A 24,944-nucleotide genomic window follows, 5' to 3' on the forward strand; every position below is an offset into this window, starting at 1 on the left:
TGACATGCTCTCCATCAAGATTAGGAGGAGGAAAACAGCTGTTCTGATTGATGTTGAAAGTAAGAAACAATGGTTATCCTTGGAGACAAAAAATATACCATTTATTATAATCAGTATGAAAAGTGTGAATTCTGAAATCTAAGATTATAAAAATGACAACCATTCCATACTTTTTAATAGGCATGAACAGACCTGCCCCCATTCCAACTCTAGCTGGATGGCTGTTTCAGCTACATTTACAAGAATAAGATTTAGCACACAGAGAATAAGGCGAAATATCCCAACAGTTAAATTTCAAATGCCTTGGGTTAATCCTCAAGAAAATACTTTAGATAAAAAGTATTCCCCATATGTCTAATTCATACATGATAAAAAGCATCAGTAAATTCCTACAAAGAACCTAAAATCACAAGAGTTAGACCATTCATATAATTATCCAACTTACGAAGGGTTAACTGTATAAGGAAGCCTAACACCACTTTTGTCATTTCAACAAATAATGTCAGCAATCTTACCACTCTTATTCAAGCTTCTTTCTTAATGCTCCACTATATGATTTAAGCAAACGCAAACAACACGTTCATGAGACTCAGTAGTCTTTGAAGAAGGAAAATAAAACATATGAAAGTGTATACTTCATAAGGCTTTAACGTTCCCTCCTCATTAGCATGGAAAATGTTTAACCAATAGAGTAAATCTGTATTTAGTCCTCTGCATTCAAAATAAACCCTTCTTCTTATGCTATGCTATAAGAGAAAAATATACAAATCTCAGTATTTATGTGATTTGAGTATGACTTTCATTCCAAACTGAGATGGTATCATCAGAGGAACATGCATTTTGGATTAATACACTATTTACAATAACTACACTTATTAGACATAGCTCATTTTTACTGTAATGTTTTCCCTCTTATAAACCTAATATGCCAATGCTATCTACTCTATCAAAACCAGACATTCTGGCTGAGGTTAAAATTCATTATGTTACATCACTGTTTTCAATTTTTTAAAAAAATGGGAAAAAAAACTACAGTGCTAAATGTTAATTTAAACTATCTCCTCTAAGAAATTTCAGTAAAATATAAAAACAAAACAAAACAAAAAAACCCGAAGTTTCCCCCATACAAGTTTGTTAAAATGATGGCAGCTTGTTGAAATCGTGAAGTTCAATTTGATAGAGAAGAACCACTTTTCTTTCAAGAGTAATCTATAGTTACATTCTCGAAATTATACTAAAACCTGGCCTAATTGTAACCAAAATGGTCTTTAAAAGGCTAAGAAAACCTCAATGCTGAGTGCTAATGCTATCATTTTTAAAAAATCACTCACCTTTCAAACCTAGAGTTTGTAGCTGGAAGAGCCGACCAAGTTCATAAGGCAAAACCCGTAACAGATTGTTATTTAAAAGCAATTCCCTGTTTTTTAAAAAAAAAAAACACAAAAACTGTTTTAGTTTAATATATCAAACTTTATTAATACCTACAGTCGTTGTTCTTAACCTGCCTTCTAACATAACATGAGTGATGTCTACATTCAGGGTATATTTCTCTACATTCATCCAAAAATGTTGTAACTGCCACAATTATTAACAGTGTTTCTATGATTTACTCATTCTCTAGCACAGATTAAAGTTAAAGGTATAGGAACTGTATGTCATTCTCAGGCTAAATATGCTCCCTTTTCTCTCTCACCCAAAATGCCTCTCAGATGCAAATCAGAGTGACACATATTTTATGTACCCAAAGACAGCAGATATCCTTGAACCTAGTCTCATTCGTAGAAAAAAGTAATCTTTTTAAAATAAACTTCAGGATTTAACTATAGTAGCCAATCCCCTGTATCAATTTTTATAACAATACAACTATTATCACTTCAAGATACAACAATCATTGACACAGAATATAAACATTAAAAATAAAGCATAGGATAGTATAAATAGGATAGCACAGGTGAGATCTGATTTATGATTGTGAAATTTTGGGCAGACTACAGAAAAAATAAACAGCCCTTGTAATTAATTAATGACCAAAAGGTATAAAATAAATGACTAAAAAATATAAAAAACAACAAAAACACACAGTAAGGGGATGGCAAAGAACAAGATTTTTAAATGATATTAAATATTTAATTTTAAACATGTGATGGCAATTTTTTAACATTACTATTCAGCAGATAAGGTAGAAAAGCAATCCTTGTTTTCATTGGGAACATTTATACAAGGTCTCAAGATTCCTATACAATTTTCTCCTATGAAGAAATTTCTTAAAGAATCCTGAAAGACTAGAAATAAATCCATTTATTATCAGGTTTTAAGATTTCCTTAAGGAGTTGTAATATATAAGCATAACTTGCCTTATAAAATAGATGTTTCTAAAACCTTTACTTATAAACAAATCATTTTCCCAATTATTTCTCATTAGTCTAGACTAGTCTAGCCCCAATTAATTCTGATGAGATTTGTCACTTGGGTGTAAAGCGAGACTTAGGTATTTTATAGCCCTATCCCACCTCAAGTCTGTCAACAGAAATTGGTCATACAAGCACATTTCTAGCCAGAAACCTCCAAATTTAAAGGAAGAAAGGAAAAGAAGCGTTCAATGGAGCCCAACTCAAGCACTCTGCTTAGACAATTTATATCATTTAACCTTCACATACATATGGAACTCCTACTGTAAGATGAGTAACCTTCCATAATATTCTTATTTGGTAAATTTAGAATTTTATACAGTGAGTCACATTTATATTTCCTCACCTGAGAGACACCATGTTTCCTAGTTCTGCTGGTAAACTTCTGAGTTTATTGGATGACAGATCCAGGTAAACCAGATTATGAAGCTTGGCAATATCAGGTGGAATGCGACTAAGGTAATTGTCATTTAGGTGCAGTGCTGTCAAGTGTGTCAATGACCAAAGTGATGTACTTAAGCTCCGCACTCTACCTAAAAGGCAAAATATTGATGCATTAAACTTTTGGCCCAAGACAAAGACTGAATTACAAGGACTAAAAAGTGGGAGAAGAGCCCACAAATACATACAGATATTGTGACTCTGGCATTTTAATTTTGTATTTAATGCTACTTGATTGCTTCCAAACACACCTGGTCCTTCTTTAATTTCATGCCACTTTTTTCCGACAACCATTCTTTCTCATGAATCTTCCATGTATTAAATAAGATGTGGCATAATGAGGAGACCCGTGGAGTCAGGGTGATCACATGGTCTCAAGGAGAAAGCATGGGGCTGAATTGAGCTTTTGTAGTAGAACAGTCCTGAATTTTTTTTCTCTAAGTTATGATCCTCACAAAAGCACTTCTCACATACTTCGTGAAAATTAATAGTGCAAGGTTTATCTATATCTAGGGCCTGAATTAGTCCACAAACTTTAAATAGACAGGAGTAATTGCTATGATTTAGAACCAACCTTAGATTAGCCGCCGGGAAAACCATTTTACTCCCAAAGGAGACATCTTCCCCAGCCTTCTCATATTTCAATTATACATTAATAACTCTGGTTTAAGATTTTGCATTTAAGTGCAACATACTCAAGGAAATAGTCACTCATTAAGCTTTACCTATCAGTCAGCATCTGACAGCTATGGTAGAACATGTACTGGAAAAAGAAGACTTGGTTCACAGTCCTGATTTTTACCATTTGTTAGCCATATAAGCCTAAACAAATCACATAGCTTCAGCTTCTGTAAAATGTGATGTTATCTTAACAATAAACTTATATGAAGAGACTCTGAAAACTTTACCAAAGTAAAATGCTAACAGATATTGATTAAAAGAGCAGTGGAAGGTAGAGACGGCAAAAAGTCTCAATAGGGAAATGTTATTTTTCATATGGCTATCAAGCAGTAGACTCGAACTTAGATCTTCTGTTCAGGGTTCACAGGTTCCTTCATGCTGTCTATAATCAGGCTTAAAGTGCCAATTAGGATTTTGCATTTTAATAGGAAACAAAGGTTTCAAGTGAAAAGAGGCTCTAGTAAAAAAGAAACTTATTTCAGTTTTACCCAGGGTTTAACCGAATGGTTCTCGAGCAGGGGCAATACTGCTCCCCAAGGGACTTTAGCAATCTGGAGACATTTTTGGTTGTCAAAACTAGAGGGGTGCTACTGGCATCTAGTGGGTAGTGGCCAGGAATGCTGCTAAACATCCGACACGCACACAACCACTCCCAACCACAAAGAACTGTCCAGCCCTAAGTGTCAATAGTGCCAAGTTGAGAATCCCTGGGTTAACCTAATAGGATTTGCTCATATTCATTTTTTTTTAATTATCAATCACCTAACCACCACCTTTTACCTAAAGATACAGGTATTTCTTGCTATTGACACCATAATATGCGTTTAACTCTTCCAAATGAAAGCTTACTGGGGAAAAAATTACATTCTAAATATAATCTGTATTGTATCAATTCATAAAAGAAAAACTGTACTTATATTTTATTTTTAATAAACTTTTAAGTTTGTGATAATTTTAGATCTACAGAAAAGCTACCAAGATAATACAGTTCCTATAACCCCCTCATCCAGTTGCCCCTAGTACCAGCATCTTATATTACCACGGTACATTTGTCAAAACTAGGAAACCAAGATTGGTACGTAGTGTCAATATTAACTAATTTATAGACTTTATTTGATTTCACCAGTTTTTACACCCTTTTGTTCGAAGATAACTACTTTATAGACTTTATTTGAATTTCACCAGTTTTTACACCTTTTTGTTCGAGGATCTGGAAGATCATATTTTTTGCATTTAGTCATCATGTCTCCTTAGTCTTCTCTCATCTGTGACAGTTTCACAGTCTTTCCTTGTTTTTCATGACCTTGACAATTTTGAGGATTACTAGCTAGGAATTTTGTGGAATGTCCTTCGGTTTGTCTGATGTTTTGCTCACTATTAGACTGGTTATGAGTGTTTAGGAATCAGATTCTACTTTAACAACTCCTAAACATGTAATTTATAGAATAAACAGATAGCTCCTAGGTTTCCCATTCTACCAACAATGGGATGACAGGAGGACGGCAAAGATATCAATTTGCAAAAATGATTACTCTGCAATAGCCAAAACAAAATCTATTATATCAAAGAATCTAGTTTTACTTAGAAACTGAACTCCCAATGCCTTCAACTTTAGATGCCAACTGTGGCCCACAGTATTAATCTCAAAAGAAAGAATGGGAACAAAGATATTTAGTCACAGATAAATCAATAAGTTAAACACTAGTGCCTCAGCATCTTGTATTTTCTCAATTAATTCATCTAATTAAAAATGTACAGCAAAGAAATAAGTATAACACTCAACTCTTGTTCATCATTGCTATTATAGCCCAGATTAAATATTTCAGATTCCACTCACCCGAGATTTCTAATTCTGCCCAGTGAGATTTTTTCCCATTGGCTACCTCCTCTGCTGACATGATGGTATAAATTCTGCGAGGATCTGGAGGGTCATATTTTTCCTTTGGCATCCCTATTAGTCTGTAAGGGGAAAAAAAAATCAACAATTATAATCTAATAGAAAAAAAAGAGAGAAAGAAAAATGAGATGGTAAATTTTCTTCTTCTCCCCCCTTGCCAAGTTACTACTAAATTCTCACTAGAAGGAAAACACATCTAAAGTATGCTAGGCTATTGCAGGTACTCAGTAAGAATGTCTCAGGAAAAATGCAAAGAAGCAGGGACACTGGACTTCACAGAAAACATGGTGGTTGCTTCCCAAACATCCATTGCACCCCTTCCCCTTCATTTAGCTGCCTTGCTTCCCAAGACAGACTGACCCTATGCAAGTTTCCTGAATGGACTCTGACTGGCCTAAGAGAATCAGAGTAATCCTATCCTCCTCGTCTCAGTGATATTCAGATATTCCATATCTAAGACAATTAGCACATGACATTCCTCTTGTCACAGAGATTAGTTCAGAAATATTTAATAATCACTAGGCTTAAGACTCATTTTATGTTTATGGGAGGAGCAGGCTTCTCTCTCCTGCTGGTCATAAATGAAAAAGAATACAGCCCCAGCTATTGTTGGCAAGCATCCAACTATAAGGAAAGCCAGCCGTTTCAGTCAAAGATGAGAAAATAGAGAAACAAAGCCAGAGTCCTCACCAAACCACGCCTGTAGCACTCTCAAATACTGGGCTTTTTGGATACACAAGTCAATCTATTTTACTTATTGTTTAAACTACTAGTTTATGTTTTGTTACTTGCGATCAAAAGCATCTAATTAAGATTATCATGTATCTTGGTTTGCAAGGACCAGTCTTGGTTTATATCTGTTATTCTTAGGTAATTATTGATAACACTTCTTCACTCCCAAAAGTGTCCAATTTGGATCATGAGTTACATGGCCACCCTAATTGAAACTAATATTAAACAGTTTTCTTCAGTTAACTGCCAAAATAATCACTGAACAATCATCAGTGATGACCAGCTAGACATAAACTCCTCAAGAATGCAATGTATGGATCAGATGACAAATGGCCATAAAAGTAATCATTCAAGAGGTCTAATACAAGAGTTACTGCTCGGTAATTGGCAGAAAATGAAATCCCGTTCAGATCTAACAAGAATAGCAAATTACAAAATCCTGAACCTAATTAAACTCCTGCATGCTATCAGTAAATACCCTCATAGTATTTATAGTTGGTTCTTTGCTCATATTTTAACACAGAGACATACAGACACACACGAAAACCAACTGCCTAAAACTGGGAGTGTTTCTAAGTAGTTTAGAAGTTCTATCTCAATGTAAGAGTTACTTTCAGATGGTCTGAAATTTGTTACATAAAGAGAACAAAGAAAAACAGGAAGTATTCTATCATGTATCAAGAAATCAAAGCTAGAAAAGAATACAATCAAAATTTCCCATACCATAATTTGTCCTCATATTGCGGAAGGAAAAACAGTCATTCCTTCCTATTTACTAAAAGAGGCAAAGAGAAAGTTTTCCAGATTTTTTCATCTGTTAACAGTAATTAGCTTCCAAATTTCCAGGTTAAGCTCTTCTGCTCTAACCTTATCACACAACTGGGTGATACGGAAACATATTTTATTTTCCATAAATGTCCCGGATCTTCACACAGCACAAAGAGTATGATCATTTTCCTCGGGAAAAGCTTGATTTTTACCACTTTTGGCCTATGTAAATTATTTCTGAATATAAAATTTTTAGGTAACAAGGTTTTCAGAATTTCTGCTATGTACCATAAGGTACACGTGTCTCTGTGGATACTCCTGCACACTAATATAAAATTCTACAAAAACACAAGTTAAAGCAAAACCAAATCAAACAGATTCAGATCCAAAGACATGCTACAAATCCATCATCTACAATGAGAATGGATAAAAAATTAAGACTGTGACATTTGCAAAAACTATGTTTCATTAATTTTGAATCACTTTTATAAAATATAGTGCACAGGTCAACTTAATTTGGCAGTTTTAATCATGGCTCCCACTAGATGGTGTGTTATTTAAGGGGACAATAAGTTGTTTCTGTGTGGAGGCATATCCTTTTTATAACTCTATACAGTTCCTACCACATAGTAGGCACTGAATATGTATTTGTGGAATGATCATATATGCTTTATAATCCTAAAAACTACCATCTTCCTCTCACCTTTCCCAATTAACAGTCAATGCTCTTCTAAAAATTAATCTCATGAAATGGTCATTAATCCACATGTTCAATTTCCCTAAATATTTACAAAATCTAGATAGGAGATTAATCATCATCATCTCTTCTGGCCCACTAATGCTAATCTCTAAAACAGCTACTATATAAGAACTATATTTCTTTTTCTTTAATTTTTCATAAGTCTCCATCTTTGTAGGTCCAATAAAATTTATAAAATCTGTTCCTGCAAAACATATCCATAAAATGTTTACCAGTGTCTATAATATGTAAAAACCAAAGTAATATTAATACTGCTATGTTAGGGGTCAAAGGTCTCCTTTGGATTTGATTAGGAAGTCAATAAAATTACAAGTCACTTAATCCTTCAAAATGAAACTAAATTTGGATAGTCTAACTGAAGTTAAAACATTTTTCATTTGCATTAACTAAGTAATTTAGTAGAGTCTATAGATCTGGTGATCACTACTGTCCCAAACATCAGGTTTTCAAGCATGCTACTAAAAACTTAGCTCAAATTTAGGAAACTGGTATTATTGAATACTCCTATTCAGCTTTATCTTCCCTCTCAGTTCCTCAACATCAACCTTCCATCCTGGAGACATACCATAAAAACCTAATTCAAAATAAATATATAAAATAATAATTCAAACGTAATTTACACTGTTAATGTGCTTTCTCAACAGTCTAAGATATAGGTCAGTCCAAGGCTTAAATACTGGATTGACACTTTTCATCCAAGAAAGAGAAATGTTTTATTTTGTAAAGCCTAGCAGCTAATTTCCTTTTCCTATCTTCTTTATCAAATTGATGAAGAGGCAGGTTTTTTAATTGTTTTTTCCAAGAGTTTCTAATTTCTGCAATATCTTACATCAGTTCCTGCTATACACCAAAGATCCTCCCATTATATCAACCTAATTTATATTGGGGATCCTGATCACATAACAAAGTAAACTAAAAGCCCCTTCACAACACAGCCTTTTTAACTTCCAGTCTTCAAACCCCATTTTGACACTATGAAAAATACTCCACATAGCTCCCCAAATACTGACTACATAAGCTTCTTTGAACCTACTATCCTCTCCACCCCATTCCTTGAATCTCATTTTATCACCAACGCAGCCCCCTCAGATTCTAGGGCAAAATTTCTGAGAGCAACCGTCAGTCCTGGAAAAACAACCTGATTATCTCCTACTTCTTAGTTTCTATGAACTATCCTGAAAGTAAACAAGTCTTAATCTCTGTAACTGAAGGATGATTAATTACTACATATAGTGAAGATTTTCGTTAATTTAGTTCTCAGTCTTCTGTATAATTAAGCAAAAACTTCACGTAAACCTGTAAAATACGACTTCATGGAAAATGTATTCCAATCTTTTTTTAGCTGCAAAGCAACACTGTATGTAACACTAGGGCTACTTTGCCTTAAAAAATTTACCTTGGAGTTTCCAAAACTGTAAATAAAATACAAGATACCGACATAGCATCGTGTTCAGTGAATAGCATGTTACAATATATATATATGAGTTACGCCCAAATACACTATTGCCAAGGATTCCCAAATCTCAGGTTTTATATCTGGGGCTAGGAAAATAATGTAAAATAACTCCTCCTTGCCCCATCCCCGAATAATAATAATCTGAGCCAAATCAGAGCAAACTGTTAAAGGCCAGAACTAAACTTCTGCTAATTTTGGTCATCTGAAGCATCTTATTAAAAAAACAGCGGGCTCTATAGTACATATAAAGATGTTAAGTCCTTATGGTGTTAAACCACAGCTTTCCTCCCACCACCTTCTCTAAATTTAAGATCATTTTCTCTCAGTCTATAGTTCAACACAATTAATACTATTTCATTTAGAACTCAGAATAAGAAAGAGAATGCTACAACCACCGAATAGTGCTTCATAACGAACCAGACTTCTAACTCAATGAATCCAAACCTAAAGTACAAGCCAGTAGATATGCACTTATATCCATAGAAATATTAAGTGATCGTCTCAACAGTAGTTTGCAAAGCAATCTTAGGCAGAGATGCAGAGTTCCCAAAGTTGAAAGAAGACAAAATTAAGCCTACATTAGATATTTCTGCTTCCATTTTGGAGCAAGATGTAGTGACTTATTACACTTTACATATTCTCAGATAAATCTGTCTTCTATCAGCATTTATTTCCAAAGGTTATGAACACATTGTTTGTTATTTATTGAATACCCACCTTGACTAACATCCATCCTTCCCAACTGCTCTTAAACATTAAGACCATTTTCCCTTCTGAGAAAATATGTCTAAGTTTACCTTTTTTAATAAAGCAAACTAACCCTTGCACTACAGCATTTCTGAAGTTTCTATTTCCTCATCAACATCTATTTTTAGCTATACACAAGTATTAATCATTACAACTGTCATACAAAATCTATACCTTCCCTAAATGAGCTCAAGAGCTGATACTAAAAAACAGCACCTAGCAAATCACACTGCATATAGTAGAATCATACTGATAAAGATTGATGGCAATCACAAGAGCTGAGAAGACACCCTGAGATAAATAACAATTTCATCCACATTTCCACTCCTCTTCTATACCAAGGGCCTCTGAATGGCATTTGTCTTCAATGACATATTCAACTCAAGTCCGTAGATGATGACAATGCAAACGTTCAGAAAGAATCCATTCAAAGTTTTCATGATATCTCCCAATCTGTCACCATTCTAAACAAAAACAAAGCAAAATAAAATCCGTGTTTTACAATGGTAAAGCCACCCATCATTATGGAAAAAATAACCTTCAGACTTCTGGAATTTCATGTTTCTGATCAGTTTAACATTTATTCAAACATTTACTGGAGGAGTACTGATTGTAATGTATTATACCACGCACTAAGACTCCGACAGTGAACAAGCTGAACAGCATCATTGCCCTCAGGTAGCTTACATCACTTTAATGGCACTACTTGAAAAATAAAGTAATAAAATATTCTACTTTCAAATACTTCTACGAAGAATTTGGCATTTCTTCTTGTTACTACTCTTTTTCCCTTTATCAGGTAATTGCCACTGCATAGGCATATATAACAAAAAATCCCCTGAATGAAAATGAGATAACTGTAATGATTGTTATACTCCTTTATAAAGGTAATCTGAAGAAAACTTTAGAGTAATCCAGAAAGATAACTTCTGACTCTGTAAAAGGGGAAGTGTCAGGGTTAGTCTAACTTGTCAGTTAAAGTACTATCATGAGGGAGAAAAAGGGCAGAAAGAATAAGAATGTAACTCCTTTTCTGCATATCTAGAAATTTTTTCCCCATATGTGGGATACCAGAAAACAAGAGCAGCAGCAACATAAAACATAAATAAATACTAAAAGGAAAAATGAAGACCTGGAATTACAAATCTACCAAGCACTTCAAAGCTCCAAAATAATGCTATTATTGGACAAGTTTCATTTTATTTCACTAGCAATCAATTTAGACAACCAAAGCTTATGATTCTATCATAATGTCCTATCATTCCAAATTAGGTCTTAGTCTCTAACAACGACAATGCTTTAATGTTTCTTGTATTTAATGCCTCCCACTTACCTAAAAACAGTGAATACAATCTATCTATCTTACAGAAAACAGGAGGTAATTAGACTAGATTAAAAATTTCAACATCAATTTTCTCAGGACTATGACTTCTTCCCCAAATCTCTATCTTTCCATTTTTTTCGTGTAGCCTGTGTTTTCTACTTCCTCTGGTATACACATTCTCATCTGTTTCAATGATGTCAAATTCCTATCCATCCTTCATGGTTTAAGTCATCTTCCATCTCTTTCTTAGAATATTTCCCAACCTAAAAATCAACAAGCTGATTCTAAAATTTATGTGGAAGGACCTAGAAGAGCCAAAACACTTTTGAGAAAGAAATATAAACTTGGATGTGCCCACTATCTGATGTCAAGCCTTACTAGAAAGCAATGATAATCCAGACAGTTTGGTACTAATGAAAAGACAGACACATATAGTTGAAAAAAATATAACTGAGAAACTAGAAATAGACCCACGCATATACAGTCAATAGACTTTCCACGAAGGTGCAAAGGTAATTCAATAGAGAAAGGATAGATTTTTCAACAAATGGTGCTGGAACAACTGGACATCCATATGCAAAAATAAAAAAATAAGCATCAATCCACACCTTGCACCATACACAAAATTAACTTGCAAGGATCATAAGCTTATATGCAAAAGCAAAACCTATAAAACTTATAAAAGAAAACGGAAGAGAAAAATCTTTGTGACTGTGGATTAGGCAAATATTTCTTCAATAAAACACAAAAGCATGATCCATAAAAGAAAAATACTGATAAACTAGATTCCTTGAAAATTTAAAACATCTACTCTTGAAAGGTGAATGAAAAGACATGCCCAGAGATTGAGAATAAATACATGCAAAACACTTATATGAAAAAGCACTCTGGAATATACAAAGAATTCTCAAAACAAAATCATAACAAAGTCTAATTTTTAAAAAGTGGCAAAAGATTTTAACAGATACTTCACCAAAGATACACAGATAGAAAATAAGCACATGAAAAGATGGTCAACATTAGGCATTAGGGAAATGCAACTTAAAATCACAATGAGATATCACTACACAGCTATTAGAATGATTACATTGAAAACTTACGATAGGACTGACAAGGAAAACACACACGCGCATGCGCACACACACACCCCATATCCTTGTGTGTATGCTTACAAATATATACATATTTGTACATAAATACACACACACTCACAACCTCAAATTTTACCAATGGGAAAGTACAATGGTACTGTCACTTCAGAAAACAGTTTTGTAATTCCTCATAAAATTAAACATACACTTATAGAACCCAGCAATCCCATTCCTAGGTATTTACCTAAGCAAAATTAAAACTTATGTTCATACAAAAGCCCATACATAAATGTTTTCAGCAAATTTATTTATAGTCACCCCAAACTGGAAACAATACAAATATCCTTCAACTGATGAATAAACTGTGGAATAGCCATACACTGAAATACTACTCAGCAATAAAAATGATTGAATTACTGACACACACAACATGGATGAATGTCAAATGCATTATGCTAAATTAAAGACGCCATACTTAAAATGCTATATACAGTAAACTTCAACATAATAAAGGCCACGTATGACAAGCTCACAACAGACACCCATACTCAAAGGTGAAAACCTGAAAGCTTTTCCTCTGAGATCAGGAACAAGGCAAGGATGCCCACTCTTGCCACTTTCATTCAACATGGTACTGGAAGTCCTAGCCAGAGCAATTAGGTAAGAAAATGAAATAAAAAGGGATCCAAATCAGAAAGGAAGTAAAACTGTTTGCAGATGACATATTATATGTAGAAAACCCAAAAAACATTAGAATAAATGAATTCAGTAAAGTTACCGGATATGAAATCAGTACATAAAAATCTGTTGTGTTTCTATACACTAATAACAAGCTATCAGGGAAATCAGGGAAACAATCCCATTAACATTTGCATCAAAACAATAAAATACTTAGAAAGAAATTTAACCATGATAAAAGACCTGTACCCTGCAAACTGTAAGACACTGATGAAAGAAAATAAAGACACAAAAAGACAGAAAGACATCCCATCCTCATGGACTAGAATTCAATGCAATCCCTATCAAAATTCCAATGCCATTTTTCACAGAAATAGAACAAATAATCCTAAAATGTACATGGAACCACAAAAGATCAGAAGAGCCAAAGAAATCTGGAGAAAGAACAAAGCTGGAGGCATCACTGTGAAATCACTTCCTGATTTCACAGTATATTACAAAGCTACAGTAGTCAACATAGCAGGTTTTGGGCATAAAAACAGACACATAGATTAACGGAACCAAGTAGAAGGCCCCAACATAAACCCAAAAATGTATGATCAGTTAATTTATAACAAAGGATCCAAGAATATACAATGAGAAAGGACAGTCTCTTCAATAAACAGTGTTGAGAAAACTGAACAGCCACATGCAAAAAAAGCAAATGGACCCCTATCTTACACAATTAACAAAAACCAAATCAAAATTAATTAAAGATTTGAATGTAGACCTGAAACCATAAAACTAGAAGAAAACATAGGGGGTCAGCTCCTTGACATTGGTCTCAGTAATGATTTTTTGGATTTGACACAAAAGTAAAGACTACAAAAGCAAAAATAAACATATTGGACTATATCAAACTAAAACACTTCTGCTCGGTAAAGGAAACCATCAACAAAATGAAAAGGCAACCTACAGAATGGGAGAAAATATCTGCAAATCATGTATCTAATTAGGGGTTAATATCCAAAATAAATAAAGAACTCACACAACTCAATAGCAAAAAAAAAAAAAAAAAAAAAAATCCATAAATGGGCAAAGCATCTGAACAGACATTTTCCCAAAGAGATATATAGATGGCCAACAGATACATTAAAAGGGGCTCAACATCACTAACCATCAGGGAAATGCAAATCAAACCCACAATGGGATATCAACTCACACCTGTTAAAACAGCCATTATCAAAAGGACAAGAGATAAATGGTGAGGATGTGGAGAAAAGGCAACCCTTGTGTACTGTCAGTAGGAGTGTAAATTGGTGCAGCCACTATGGAAAACAGTAAGGAGGTTCCTCAAAAAATTAAAAATGTAACTACCATACGATCTAGCAACTCCACTTCTGGGTATTTATCCAAAAAAAACAAAATCACTATCTAGAAAAGATATCTGAACCCATGTTCACTGCAGCATTATTTACAATAGCCAAGACACAGCAACAACTTACGTACCCATCAATAGATAAATGAATAAAGAATATGTGATACACACACACACACACAACACACAATGAAATATTATTCAGCCATAAAAAAATAAGGAAATCCTATCATTTGCAAACGGACCTTGAAGACATTATGCTAAGTAAGTCAGACAGAGAAAGACAAATACTGTATGCTCTTACCTGTATGTGGAATCCAAAATAAAGAAAAATAGTCATAGATACGGAGAACAGATTGGTGGCTGCCAGAAGTGGGGGTGGGGGCGTAGGCAAAATGGGTGGAGTCAAAAGGTAGAAACTCCCAGTTACAAAACAAGTAAGTCCTGAGGATGTAATGTATAACATAGTAACTACAGTTAACAATACTGTATATTTGAAAGTTGCTAAGAGAAATCTTAAAAGTTCTCATCACACACACAAAAAAATGTAACTGCATGGTGATGGATGTTAACTACACCTTTCTCAGTGCAATCATGTCACAATATACACATATAACAAATCGTTAACGTTGTACACCTAAAACTAATACAATGCTATGTGTCAATTATATCTCAATTTTTTATAAAAAGCTATGTAGTATACAAATCCATTTATATGACATTCCACAATAATCAAAACTATGGGAACAGAAAACTGGTTAAGTGGTTGCCAGGGGTTAGGGGTGGAGGGAGGGATAGACTATAATAAGCATAAGGGAATTTTTTTTTGTGATGATGTGAACTACATATACTGGTTAATCTATAATTACTCACAATATCATCATCAGAAAGACTCTTAGGAAATGAAATAATTTAATCATTCACGTCTCTTGGTAAAGCAAAACAACTTGGGGAAAATTGCTTTCCCATCCAAAACACCACTTAAGTGAATAAAAAAGGAAAATAAACAGAATATGATTCCATATCTCTAGCTTTACCACAAGGCATTTATAAATGTTAGCCTAAAAAGAGCATAAATTGACTTTAGCAAATCAAATCACAAAAGTTAAATCCATAGCATTTTGCAAACTCTTAGTAACAATGCCAAAGAGCTGTAATAAGTCAACTTTATCATTGAGTAATAAATGCTAACAGAGTTTATATGACCCAGGCCATCTGAAGAGAAGATCCCTCCCCCGCTACTCCCCCACCCAATCCACACACACACACACACACACACACACACACACACACACACACACACGTGCATGTGCTTGCAGGACAAGGGGATTACAAGCAGTTCAGGGTTGCTAAAAATATCACTGGAGGCATGGAGAGATGGTGCTGTATAGGTGGACAGAGAAAAGATCATGGAAAGTTCAAAAATCTGTTTATGCTTTCCTACAGAACATTTTCCTAACATGAAAAACTGTCAGCCATAGAGACTCTAATAATAAACATGATAACTATAATCCTGGTTGCCTCCTTCATTCATTTCCTTTTACTTTCTTGCTCAACAGCATTTCTTCTAGTCACACTTCCAAGAGGTCCTATATCCTCTACTGATTCAGCTGTCACATTCTTAAATTACAAATTTATTAAAAAATAAAAATGAATAATAAAAATGCATAAATCATCTGAAAAAATTATAAATGCATTTAAAACCCTGTACTTATATGAAATATAAAATATTCTTATCACTTCCCATCATAAAAGCAAGACTATATAGCACGGTATTTGACTGTTATCACATTTAACCCAAGTTTTTCAGCATGCACAATTATAATGACTAGTGTAGTAAATAGATCCAGTTAGCCTAAGACCCAATTCTAAAATATGTACTCATACTCTTCTTTGAAATTGAGAGAATACACTTAGAGCAGACTAGCTCTAAATTCAGGATTCTTTAGAGTCAGCAACTAGCCTATATTCTAGTTCTAAAATACTGTAAATCCTTTCTTTCAGGTTTTGAAAACAAATGTAAGGTAGAAATCCAGATTTAGATTATTCCATCTAAATCATGATTTTACGCCACAGAAGAAATGAAACAAAACCTCAAGCTTATGTCCCCAAGGTTTAATTTAAAATTCCCACTTAGTGATGGTTGGCTATAATTTTAGAAAGTTTCATTTATTAGGCTATCCCAGCAAATTTCTCTTCAGAAATTTCCGAATTGACACATATTTAATGAAAAACACTATTATTTAATGGCTACATTAAAAATATCATAAAATTTCTAAACTAGTATTTAATGAAAGACACCGTAATTTAATTTTTATACGTAGATACATCAAATACAGGACTAAAAAGAGCTACAGCAATCCAAGTCCATAAAACTGAACTAGACAAATAAATTGTTTCAGGGGGAAAGTTTCTTCTACAGTTCAGTTTCCTCATGATTCTCTTTGAACAGGGAAAGTTATAATATACCAAATAATAAACTTCCTTGTTCTCAGGAATCAATTCCAAAGTGAATAAATGAAAAGGGACTCTCCCTTTGATGGTTAGGAAGTGATGCTAGTCATTCCAAAATGGTGACCAAAAATATGTATAATAGTAACTAAAAGATCATATATTCTATACAGTCTTAGTAAAATTAACTTTAACCAACATACATTGTTGTTTGTTATCTTTGCTTTTAAGAACTAGCCTCCAATAAAACTAGTAGCTCTTTTACACTGATAACAGCCTAATATAAGTTTCCTTTAATAACTACCTTAAAATCCCATGATTTACTTTAAAAAACACATGGTATTCAAATAATGACAGTTTTTCAAAGATACACAAAATATAAATACTACGGAAATTGGTTTAGCCAGAATTCTATTATTTGACCCTCTCTAATACCCAACATTTGTGCCAATCTACAATTCTACAATAAATAATCCTCAAGAATAACATTTATAATCAGTATAGAGTGGATGTTTATTTTTTTGTAGCCCAACCTGAAAGGTGGTAATCTATATTTAGCAAAAAGCACCTTTAAAAATCAGAACAGTCCATTCTCCAATTGTGAAAGGGCACTAACTCATATTTTTTTACTTTTTTGAAGATTTAAATCTGTGGGAAAGTATTCAAGATGTACTGCTAACTAAAAACAAAAACTGATTTAATATATAATAATCCCATCTTTGTAACAAAACAATGTGTATATGAAATCTGTACCAATGTGCATGAAAAAGTCTAAAAGAATAATAGGATTATGAATAATTTTTATTTTTCTTATTTAGTTATATTCTCTAACTTCAATATTGACAATATATTGTTCTTGTAATATGACAATAGAACTTTTTTATTATTAATAAACTTTAATTTTAGGGCAATTTTAGGTTCACAGTAAAACTGAGCAGAAAGCACTGAGCTCCCGTTTACTTCCTGTTTCCACACAGCACAACCACCCCCAACAGTTATTTATTATAATCAAAGAACCTACACTGACACGTTATCAATCGAAGTTCATAGCTTACAACAGGGTTCACTCTTGCTGTTTTACATTGTTACATCCTGGCTATTTGACATGTGTATGATGACAATTAACTACCCATGTAGCACGGTAGAGAATACTTTCACTGCCATAAAAATCCTCTGTGCCCTGCTTATTCATCCCTCCCTCTCCTCTAACCCCTGGCAACCAATGATCTTTTTACTGTCTCCACGGTTTTGCCTTTTCCAGAATGTCTATAGTTGGAACCATATAGTATGCAGCCTTTTCAGACTTGCTTCTTTCACTCATTAATATGCATCTAAGGTTCCTTCATGTCTTTCCATGGCTTGATAGCTCATCACTTTTTAGCACTGAATAATATTTCCATTGTCTGGATGTGCTACAGTTTATTTATCCACGCACCTACTGAAGGACATCTTGGTGGCTTTCGAGTTCTGGCAATCATGAATAAAGGCTACTATAAACATCCATGTACGAGTTTTTAGGTAGACATAAGTTTTCAATTCATTTGGGTAAATACCAAAGAGCATGACTGCTGACTGGATCATATGATAAGAATATATTTAGTTTTATAAGAAACTACCAAATAGCCTTCCTTCCAAAATGGCTGCACCAATTTGCATTCCCAACAGCAATGAAGAGTTCCTGTTGCTCCAAATCCTCGCCAACATTTGGTGTTGTCAATGTTTTGGATTTTTGGCCACTCTTACAGGTGTGTAGCATTCACCGTTATTTTACAGAGTTTTTTAATTAAAATTTTCAAAGACGCCTGACATATATTTGAAGATATATGCAAAACTTTCACATTTTAAAAAATAATTTCTTCCATAATTCAGATAATAACCTAGCACATTATCAATGCTGATAAAGTTATATCCTACAGACATCTGCAAAAATATTAAGATAAATAACAAGCTCATACTGTAAAATACAAAGACTAATAAAACAAAAAACAAAATTCTGCCAAATAAGAAAGATAATTTAAGAATACCTAGATTCACATAATTAATGAGTCTTGTAAAGAGATCATTGCCCATTTAAACATCCATATTTTCTTTGATGAACAGCAGTAAATTCAAGCATTTTTATGCTTAATTGTTTAGTTATTATAAGCCTAACACTATAGAAGTATCCTATGTCATATAATTTATCTAAGGTTTATTCATCTGTTGCACCAATACTTTTCTAAATTTTTTTCCATATTCTGGTTAAGGAAATTAACCTGTTTTGCTTAGTATTATTTAAACTATAAATATAGGATATTTTAAAAATCATTTGGTATTATGAAAAATATTCTGATAAGGCAAACCACAACTAAAAGAAACACTAGCTGGGGACTTCCCTGGTGGCGCAGTGGTTAAGACTCCACCTGCCAATGCAGGGGACACAGGTTTGAGCCCTGGTCCAGAAAGATCCCACATGCGCGGAGCAACTAAGCCCACTGCCACAACTACTGAGCCTGTGAGACACAACTACTGAGCCCGCGTGCCACAGCTACTGAAGCCTGCGTGCCTAGAGCCCATGCTCTGCAACAAGAGAAGCCACCACAATGAGAAGTCCACGGCCCACAACAAAGAGTAGCCTCCTTTCGCCGCAACTAGAGGAAGCCCACGCACAGCAACAGATCCAATGCAGCCAAAAATAAAATTAAAATAAATTTAAAAAAAACACTGTTTTTAATTTATAGATTCAAAACCACATTCTTCCCAGAAAATGTACATAAACACACACATATCTGAAGCATAAAGATCATATTCAAAAGCATGTTTAAAAACTTACTGCCAATAACACTTTTCACTGTATTTACTCTTAAGTTGTTCAGTAATTTTAATTCAAATAGAATACCTTGCATTGTTATTTCTTTTCTTTTTCTTTTTAAGATCCTGTTTAAAGGTCACTTATGAATACCTAAGGACAACAGACTACCTCCAAGCAAAAAATTTCCTTTTTGGGGGTAGGATATACTTGTTTTCCCAGCCACCTCTGAACACAGCATAAGAAGTGGAATCATAAGACAGGTGACTTCCTATCTCTTTTTTTGAAAACAAAATGCAATAACATACAAAAAAGTTTAGACCTGGGTGCTGTTATCCATTGAAAAATTCCCTAGATGCCTAAATCCACTGCACCTTCATGGGCAAGAAAAGATTTTTTCAAGCCATCAGTTTGAGCAGTCACCAAAAAAAGAGAGATACCCTACCGACCAATCCCAGTAGCAGCAACTAATCAAGCAGCTATGCTAAAGTGAAAATATGAGAAAGATCTATTGAATAAAATTAGTGGCAATCTTGAAAAATAAGTACTGATTAATAAAACTGTCATGGCTCTCTCCAAGAAATACTAAAACAAATCACAGTCTCATATCACAGCACACACCTGAAGTCCCCTCTAAAAAAGTAGTTCTCAACCAGGTGTGATTTTGCCCCTCGGGAGACATTTGGCGATGTACAGACTTATCTTTGGTTGTCATGACTTGGGGGGTATGCTGCTAATGAGTAGAGGTCATGGATACTGCTAAACATCCTACTCAGGACAGGCCCTCACACAAGAAATATCTGACTCAAAAGGTCAATAGTGCTAAGGTTGAGAATCCTGCACAAAAACTGAGTCCAGAGTATAGTGTATGTTAAACAAGTGTTTAGAGAAATCAAGTACTACTGCAAAAAAATCTCTTATGATAGAAAGGAAAAAGTCAAAGGTTATGAGTTAAATTATGAGTTACATTTATTCCTAAATTCTTGGCTAAGGACATCCTAGCCAATTAAAGTTGTCTCCAGGTGCTAAGACAAGCAGATAGTTATTCCACCAAAGGCTGAGTATCTCAGCAATTTCCACATAGAGACAAATATCAGGCTATAGCTACTACTCAATGAGCACCAACCATCTGAAAACATTATCCACAGTGTTTTACATATATTAATTCACTTAGTAATCACAAATACTCTAAGTTGTAGGTGCTTTAATTATTTCTATTTTGGAGAGGCAAGACAAACTTGCCTCTGGTTACATGGCTAGTGGGCAGCAGAGCTGGGATTTAACCCAAGCAGTCTGGTCCTACAGTCTCAGTCTTATCCAACACACCATTACTGCTTCATATGCTGGACCTGGGAAAGTCTGAGAACAGAGGAAGAGGGCAAAGAGAAACTTCACAATAACTAGAGCCTTCTCTTGAGTATTAAAGAGTAGCCATCAATTGCTGAGTGTTGGACAGGGAAGCTGAGAAAGACACAGCCAATATAACTAACTACAGGAATTGCTCCACTTCAGATGACAGATAAGCTCTTTTGGTGGGGAAGAGTGTGTGGTGTGAGGATGTGTATGTGGGGGGTGTGTGTGCAATTTGTTATGAATTTCACTAAATTAAAATGTGCCACAAAATTAACAAATAATCAAAAAATATACAATACTCATTATTGTAAATTTCATGTAACCAATTGACTCACACAATGTTTCAGTTCATTTGTTACTGAATTCTTGTTTCTGTAACTAACGTATGGTAGCAAATGACAAATGAATGCAGTTCCAACATGAATTATGGTTAACAATTTCATTTACATTAAAAAGATAAACAATAAATATCAGAACTTTACTTATTTTTGTCAATAACATGAGAAATTTCTTTGCTGATAATGGTTGTCTAATACTGCAAAAATATTTCCTTAATTTTTTTGTGCTACTCACAACAGACTCAGAACATTAAAGTTTAATCTGGATTAATAATATTTGCTCCATCATTTCCTAACAGTACACAATTAACAAACTGAGCTCTATTTGTAGCATTTGCTTATCTGTAAATCTCCCACATGAATAGCAAATTTCAAGTTATCAATAGGATACCCAGTAAACACAGCTTTAGGTTGTATTTCAGAAGTAAATAATCTCAAGAGTATAGACACAATAGCAAAATAATTAGTAACTGATGAGTTTTGAGTATTATCTTTGTTTCTAATATGATTTAATTATTACATAATTTAATTTTCAATAGGTTGTATTTAATAACTGGCTTGCAAAATACCTTAAAAATGAACAACTGGCCATCTCAAACAAGCACAAGCCAACTCCAGCACACCACTGTAGCACACCACTGCCTTCCCCTCTCTTACAGATCCTCCGTTCCTTGGAGTCAATTCTGCTTCACTGAAAAATCCAAATCAAATCCAAATCCAAATCCAAATTAGTTTTCCTGTACCTAGCAAAACTAATTTACTTCTCCCACTCCACCTCCAAAGAACTTCATTCATTAAATAATAAAACACAGGAACTGCTCTTTATTTATAAGAATGTATGCATCCTATTATATGAAAAGAACAAAAGTAAATTTTAGAAATAGAAGGAAACAGAGATCATATGTAGTCCAGTACTTCTCAACCACAGTTAGTCTTTAAGGAAGAAACAATACAAATTCTACCCAAACTCTTCCACAAAGTTGAGATGAATATTACCCTAATACCAAAACCAGACAGTACATGAAATGTTTTTAAAATTTTTAGCAAATTGAATCCAGTAATATATCAAAAGGATGATATATCATAGCAAGTGGTGATTATCCCAGAAATGCAAGGTTAACAGTAAAAAAAAAAAAAAAACTATATAATCCACCTATATCCAGACTAGTATATACAATAAACACACACACACACACACACACACACACACACACAAAATCCTCAACAAAGGCACAAAATACATTTTAAAAAATCTAACAGCCATTCCTATTTGAAAAGAAAAAAACTCTCATTTCAAAAATAAAAAGAAACATACTCAGCCTGATAAATGGCATCTATGAAAAACATACTTATAGTGAAACTCTGAATGCTTTCCTGCTAAGATCAGGAACAAGGCAATGTTTCACTTCTTTTCAACTTTGTATGGATGGTCCTAGCCCATGCAATCAGGCAAGAAAAAGACATAAAAGTCATTGTGACTAGAAGGAGGAGTAAAAACCGATCTTTATTCTCAGATAACACAATTGTTTATATGTAGAAAATCCCACAGATTCTACAAAAAAAGCTACTAGACCTAATAAGTTTAGCAAGGTGGCAGGATATGATACAAATATATCCCCCCTCCAAAACTGCATTTTTAAAATACCATTTATAGTAGCACCAAAAATTATACAATACTTAGAGATTAATATGAAAAAAGAGATGTGCAAAACCTGTAAACTGAAAACAACAACACTGCTGAGAAAACTTAGAGCTAAAGTAAATGAAGATATACAGCATGTTCATAGAACATAAGACTCAACACTGTTACGATGTTAATTCTCCTCATATTCACCTACAGATTCACTATAATCCCAATCAAATCCCAGCAGGTAGTTTTTATAAAAATTGACAAGCTTATGCTAAAATTTATATAGAAATCTTAAGGACCTGGAACAGCCAAAATAACTTAGAAAAGGAAAAATAAAATAGAAGACTTACACTATCTGATTTCAAGAGTTATTATAAAGGCACAGTAATCATGGTGACACGGTATTAGCATAAAGATAAACAAATAGATGAAGAGAACTGAATAGAGAGTCCAGAAGTAAATTCACATATATATGGTCAATTAATTTAAAACACAGACACCAAGGCAATTCAATAGGGAAAGGATAATATTTAACAAGTAGTGCTGGAGCAATTAGATTGCCATACTCAAACTAATGAATCTCAAACTTTACTTCATACCCTATACAAGAATTAACTCAAATTCGCTAACAAGTATTAATTTACATGTATTATTAATTCACTTAGTAATCAGAACTACTCTAAGTTGTAGGTGTTTTCATTATCTCTATTTTAGAGAGGCACAGAGAACTATAAACATAAAAGCTATGGGCTTCCCTGGTGGCGCAGTGGTTGAGAGTCTGCCTGCCGATGCAGGGGACGTGGGTTCGTGCCCTGGTCTGGGAAGATCCCACATGCCACAGAGTGGCTAGGCCTGTGAGCCATGGCCACTGACCCTGCGTGTCCAGAGCCTGTGCTCCACAACGGGAGAGGCCACAACAGTGAGAGGCCTGCGTATCACAAAAAAAAAAAAAAAAAAAGCTAAAATTACAAAATATCTAGAAGAAAACACAGGAGAAAATTCATAATCATGAGTTTAGCAAAGATTTCTTAAGCAAAAGAATAAGAACATGACTCATCAAGCAAAAAACTGGTAAGTTGACCTTGATAAAAATCAAGAACTTTCATTCTTTGAAAATCATTAGTAGGAAACTGAGAAATCAATCCACAGACTGGGGAAAATATTTGCAAATCATATGTGTAATAAAAAAATGTACTATCCAGCATAAACAAAGCATTCTCAAAAATCAATAATAAGAAAATTTTCTTAACGGACAAATCATCTTAATATATACTTCACCAAAGAAGATATGCGGATAGCAAACAAGCACATGATAAATACTCAATGTCATTAGAGAAATTAAAATTAAACCACAATGAGATACCATCTACTAGAACGGCTAAAATTTAAAGACTGACCAGGTGAGAATGTGGAGCAACGAGAACTGTCAAACAATGCAGGTAAAATGAAAAATAGTACCACATTGGAAAACAGTTTCACAGTTTCTTAAAAAGTTACATGTTAAATACATACCTATCAAATGACACAGACATTTCACTGCTGGATATTTACTCAAGAAAAATTAAAACACACGTACACTCAAAGACTTAACTGAAACCAAATGTTCTTGACAGTTTTATCTGTAATAGCCAAAAACTGGAAATAACCTAAATGTCTATCAACAGCCTAATAAATAGAATGTGGTAAACACAAAAAATGAAGTACTACTCAGCAATAAAAAAGGAATGACCTATACTATTAATACATAATGATCAAAGGATCAATCCAAGAAGAACACATAACAATTGTAAATATATATGCACCCAACAGAGGAGCACCTCAATATATAAGGCAAATGTAAACAGACATAAAAGGAGAAATTGACAATAACACAATACTAGTGGATGACTTTAACAACCCACTCACATCAATGGATAGATTAGCCAGACAGAAAATCAACAAGGAAACACAGGCCTTAAATGACACATAAGACCAGATAGACTTAACTGATTCTTACAGAGCATTCCATCCAAAACCAACAGAATACATTTAGTGCACATGGAAC

The 24,944-nt window shown here is 34.0% G+C and overlaps 1 protein-coding gene across 7 annotated transcripts in view; it reads right to left on the reverse strand.

The window, feature by feature from the left end:
• The window catches only part of CNOT6L (CCR4-NOT transcription complex subunit 6 like), a 120,899-nt gene that overhangs the window by 66,968 nt on the left and 28,987 nt on the right, over positions 1-24,944 (reverse strand). For 4 of the 7 annotated variants that reach the window (XM_079919783.1, XM_079919782.1, XM_079919778.1 and 1 more), the window contains exons 2-4: positions 5,368-5,489; positions 2,755-2,941; positions 1,332-1,417 (exon numbers count right to left, since the gene is read on the reverse strand). In XM_079919783.1, coding sequence (XP_079775909.1) covers positions 1,332-1,417; positions 2,755-2,941; positions 5,368-5,489 — 395 coding nt within the window. Of the gene's footprint in view, positions 1-1,331; positions 1,418-2,754; positions 2,942-5,367; positions 5,490-10,064; positions 10,087-10,106; positions 11,689-24,944 lie in introns of those variants that run through there. The other 3 variants (XM_079919780.1, XM_079919779.1, XM_079919781.1) reach the window with 3 other exon arrangements.

This window comes from Stenella coeruleoalba, assembly GCF_951394435.1.
Source record: "Stenella coeruleoalba genome assembly, chromosome: 4".
NCBI classification, from domain to species: domain Eukaryota; kingdom Metazoa; phylum Chordata; class Mammalia; order Artiodactyla; family Delphinidae; genus Stenella; species Stenella coeruleoalba.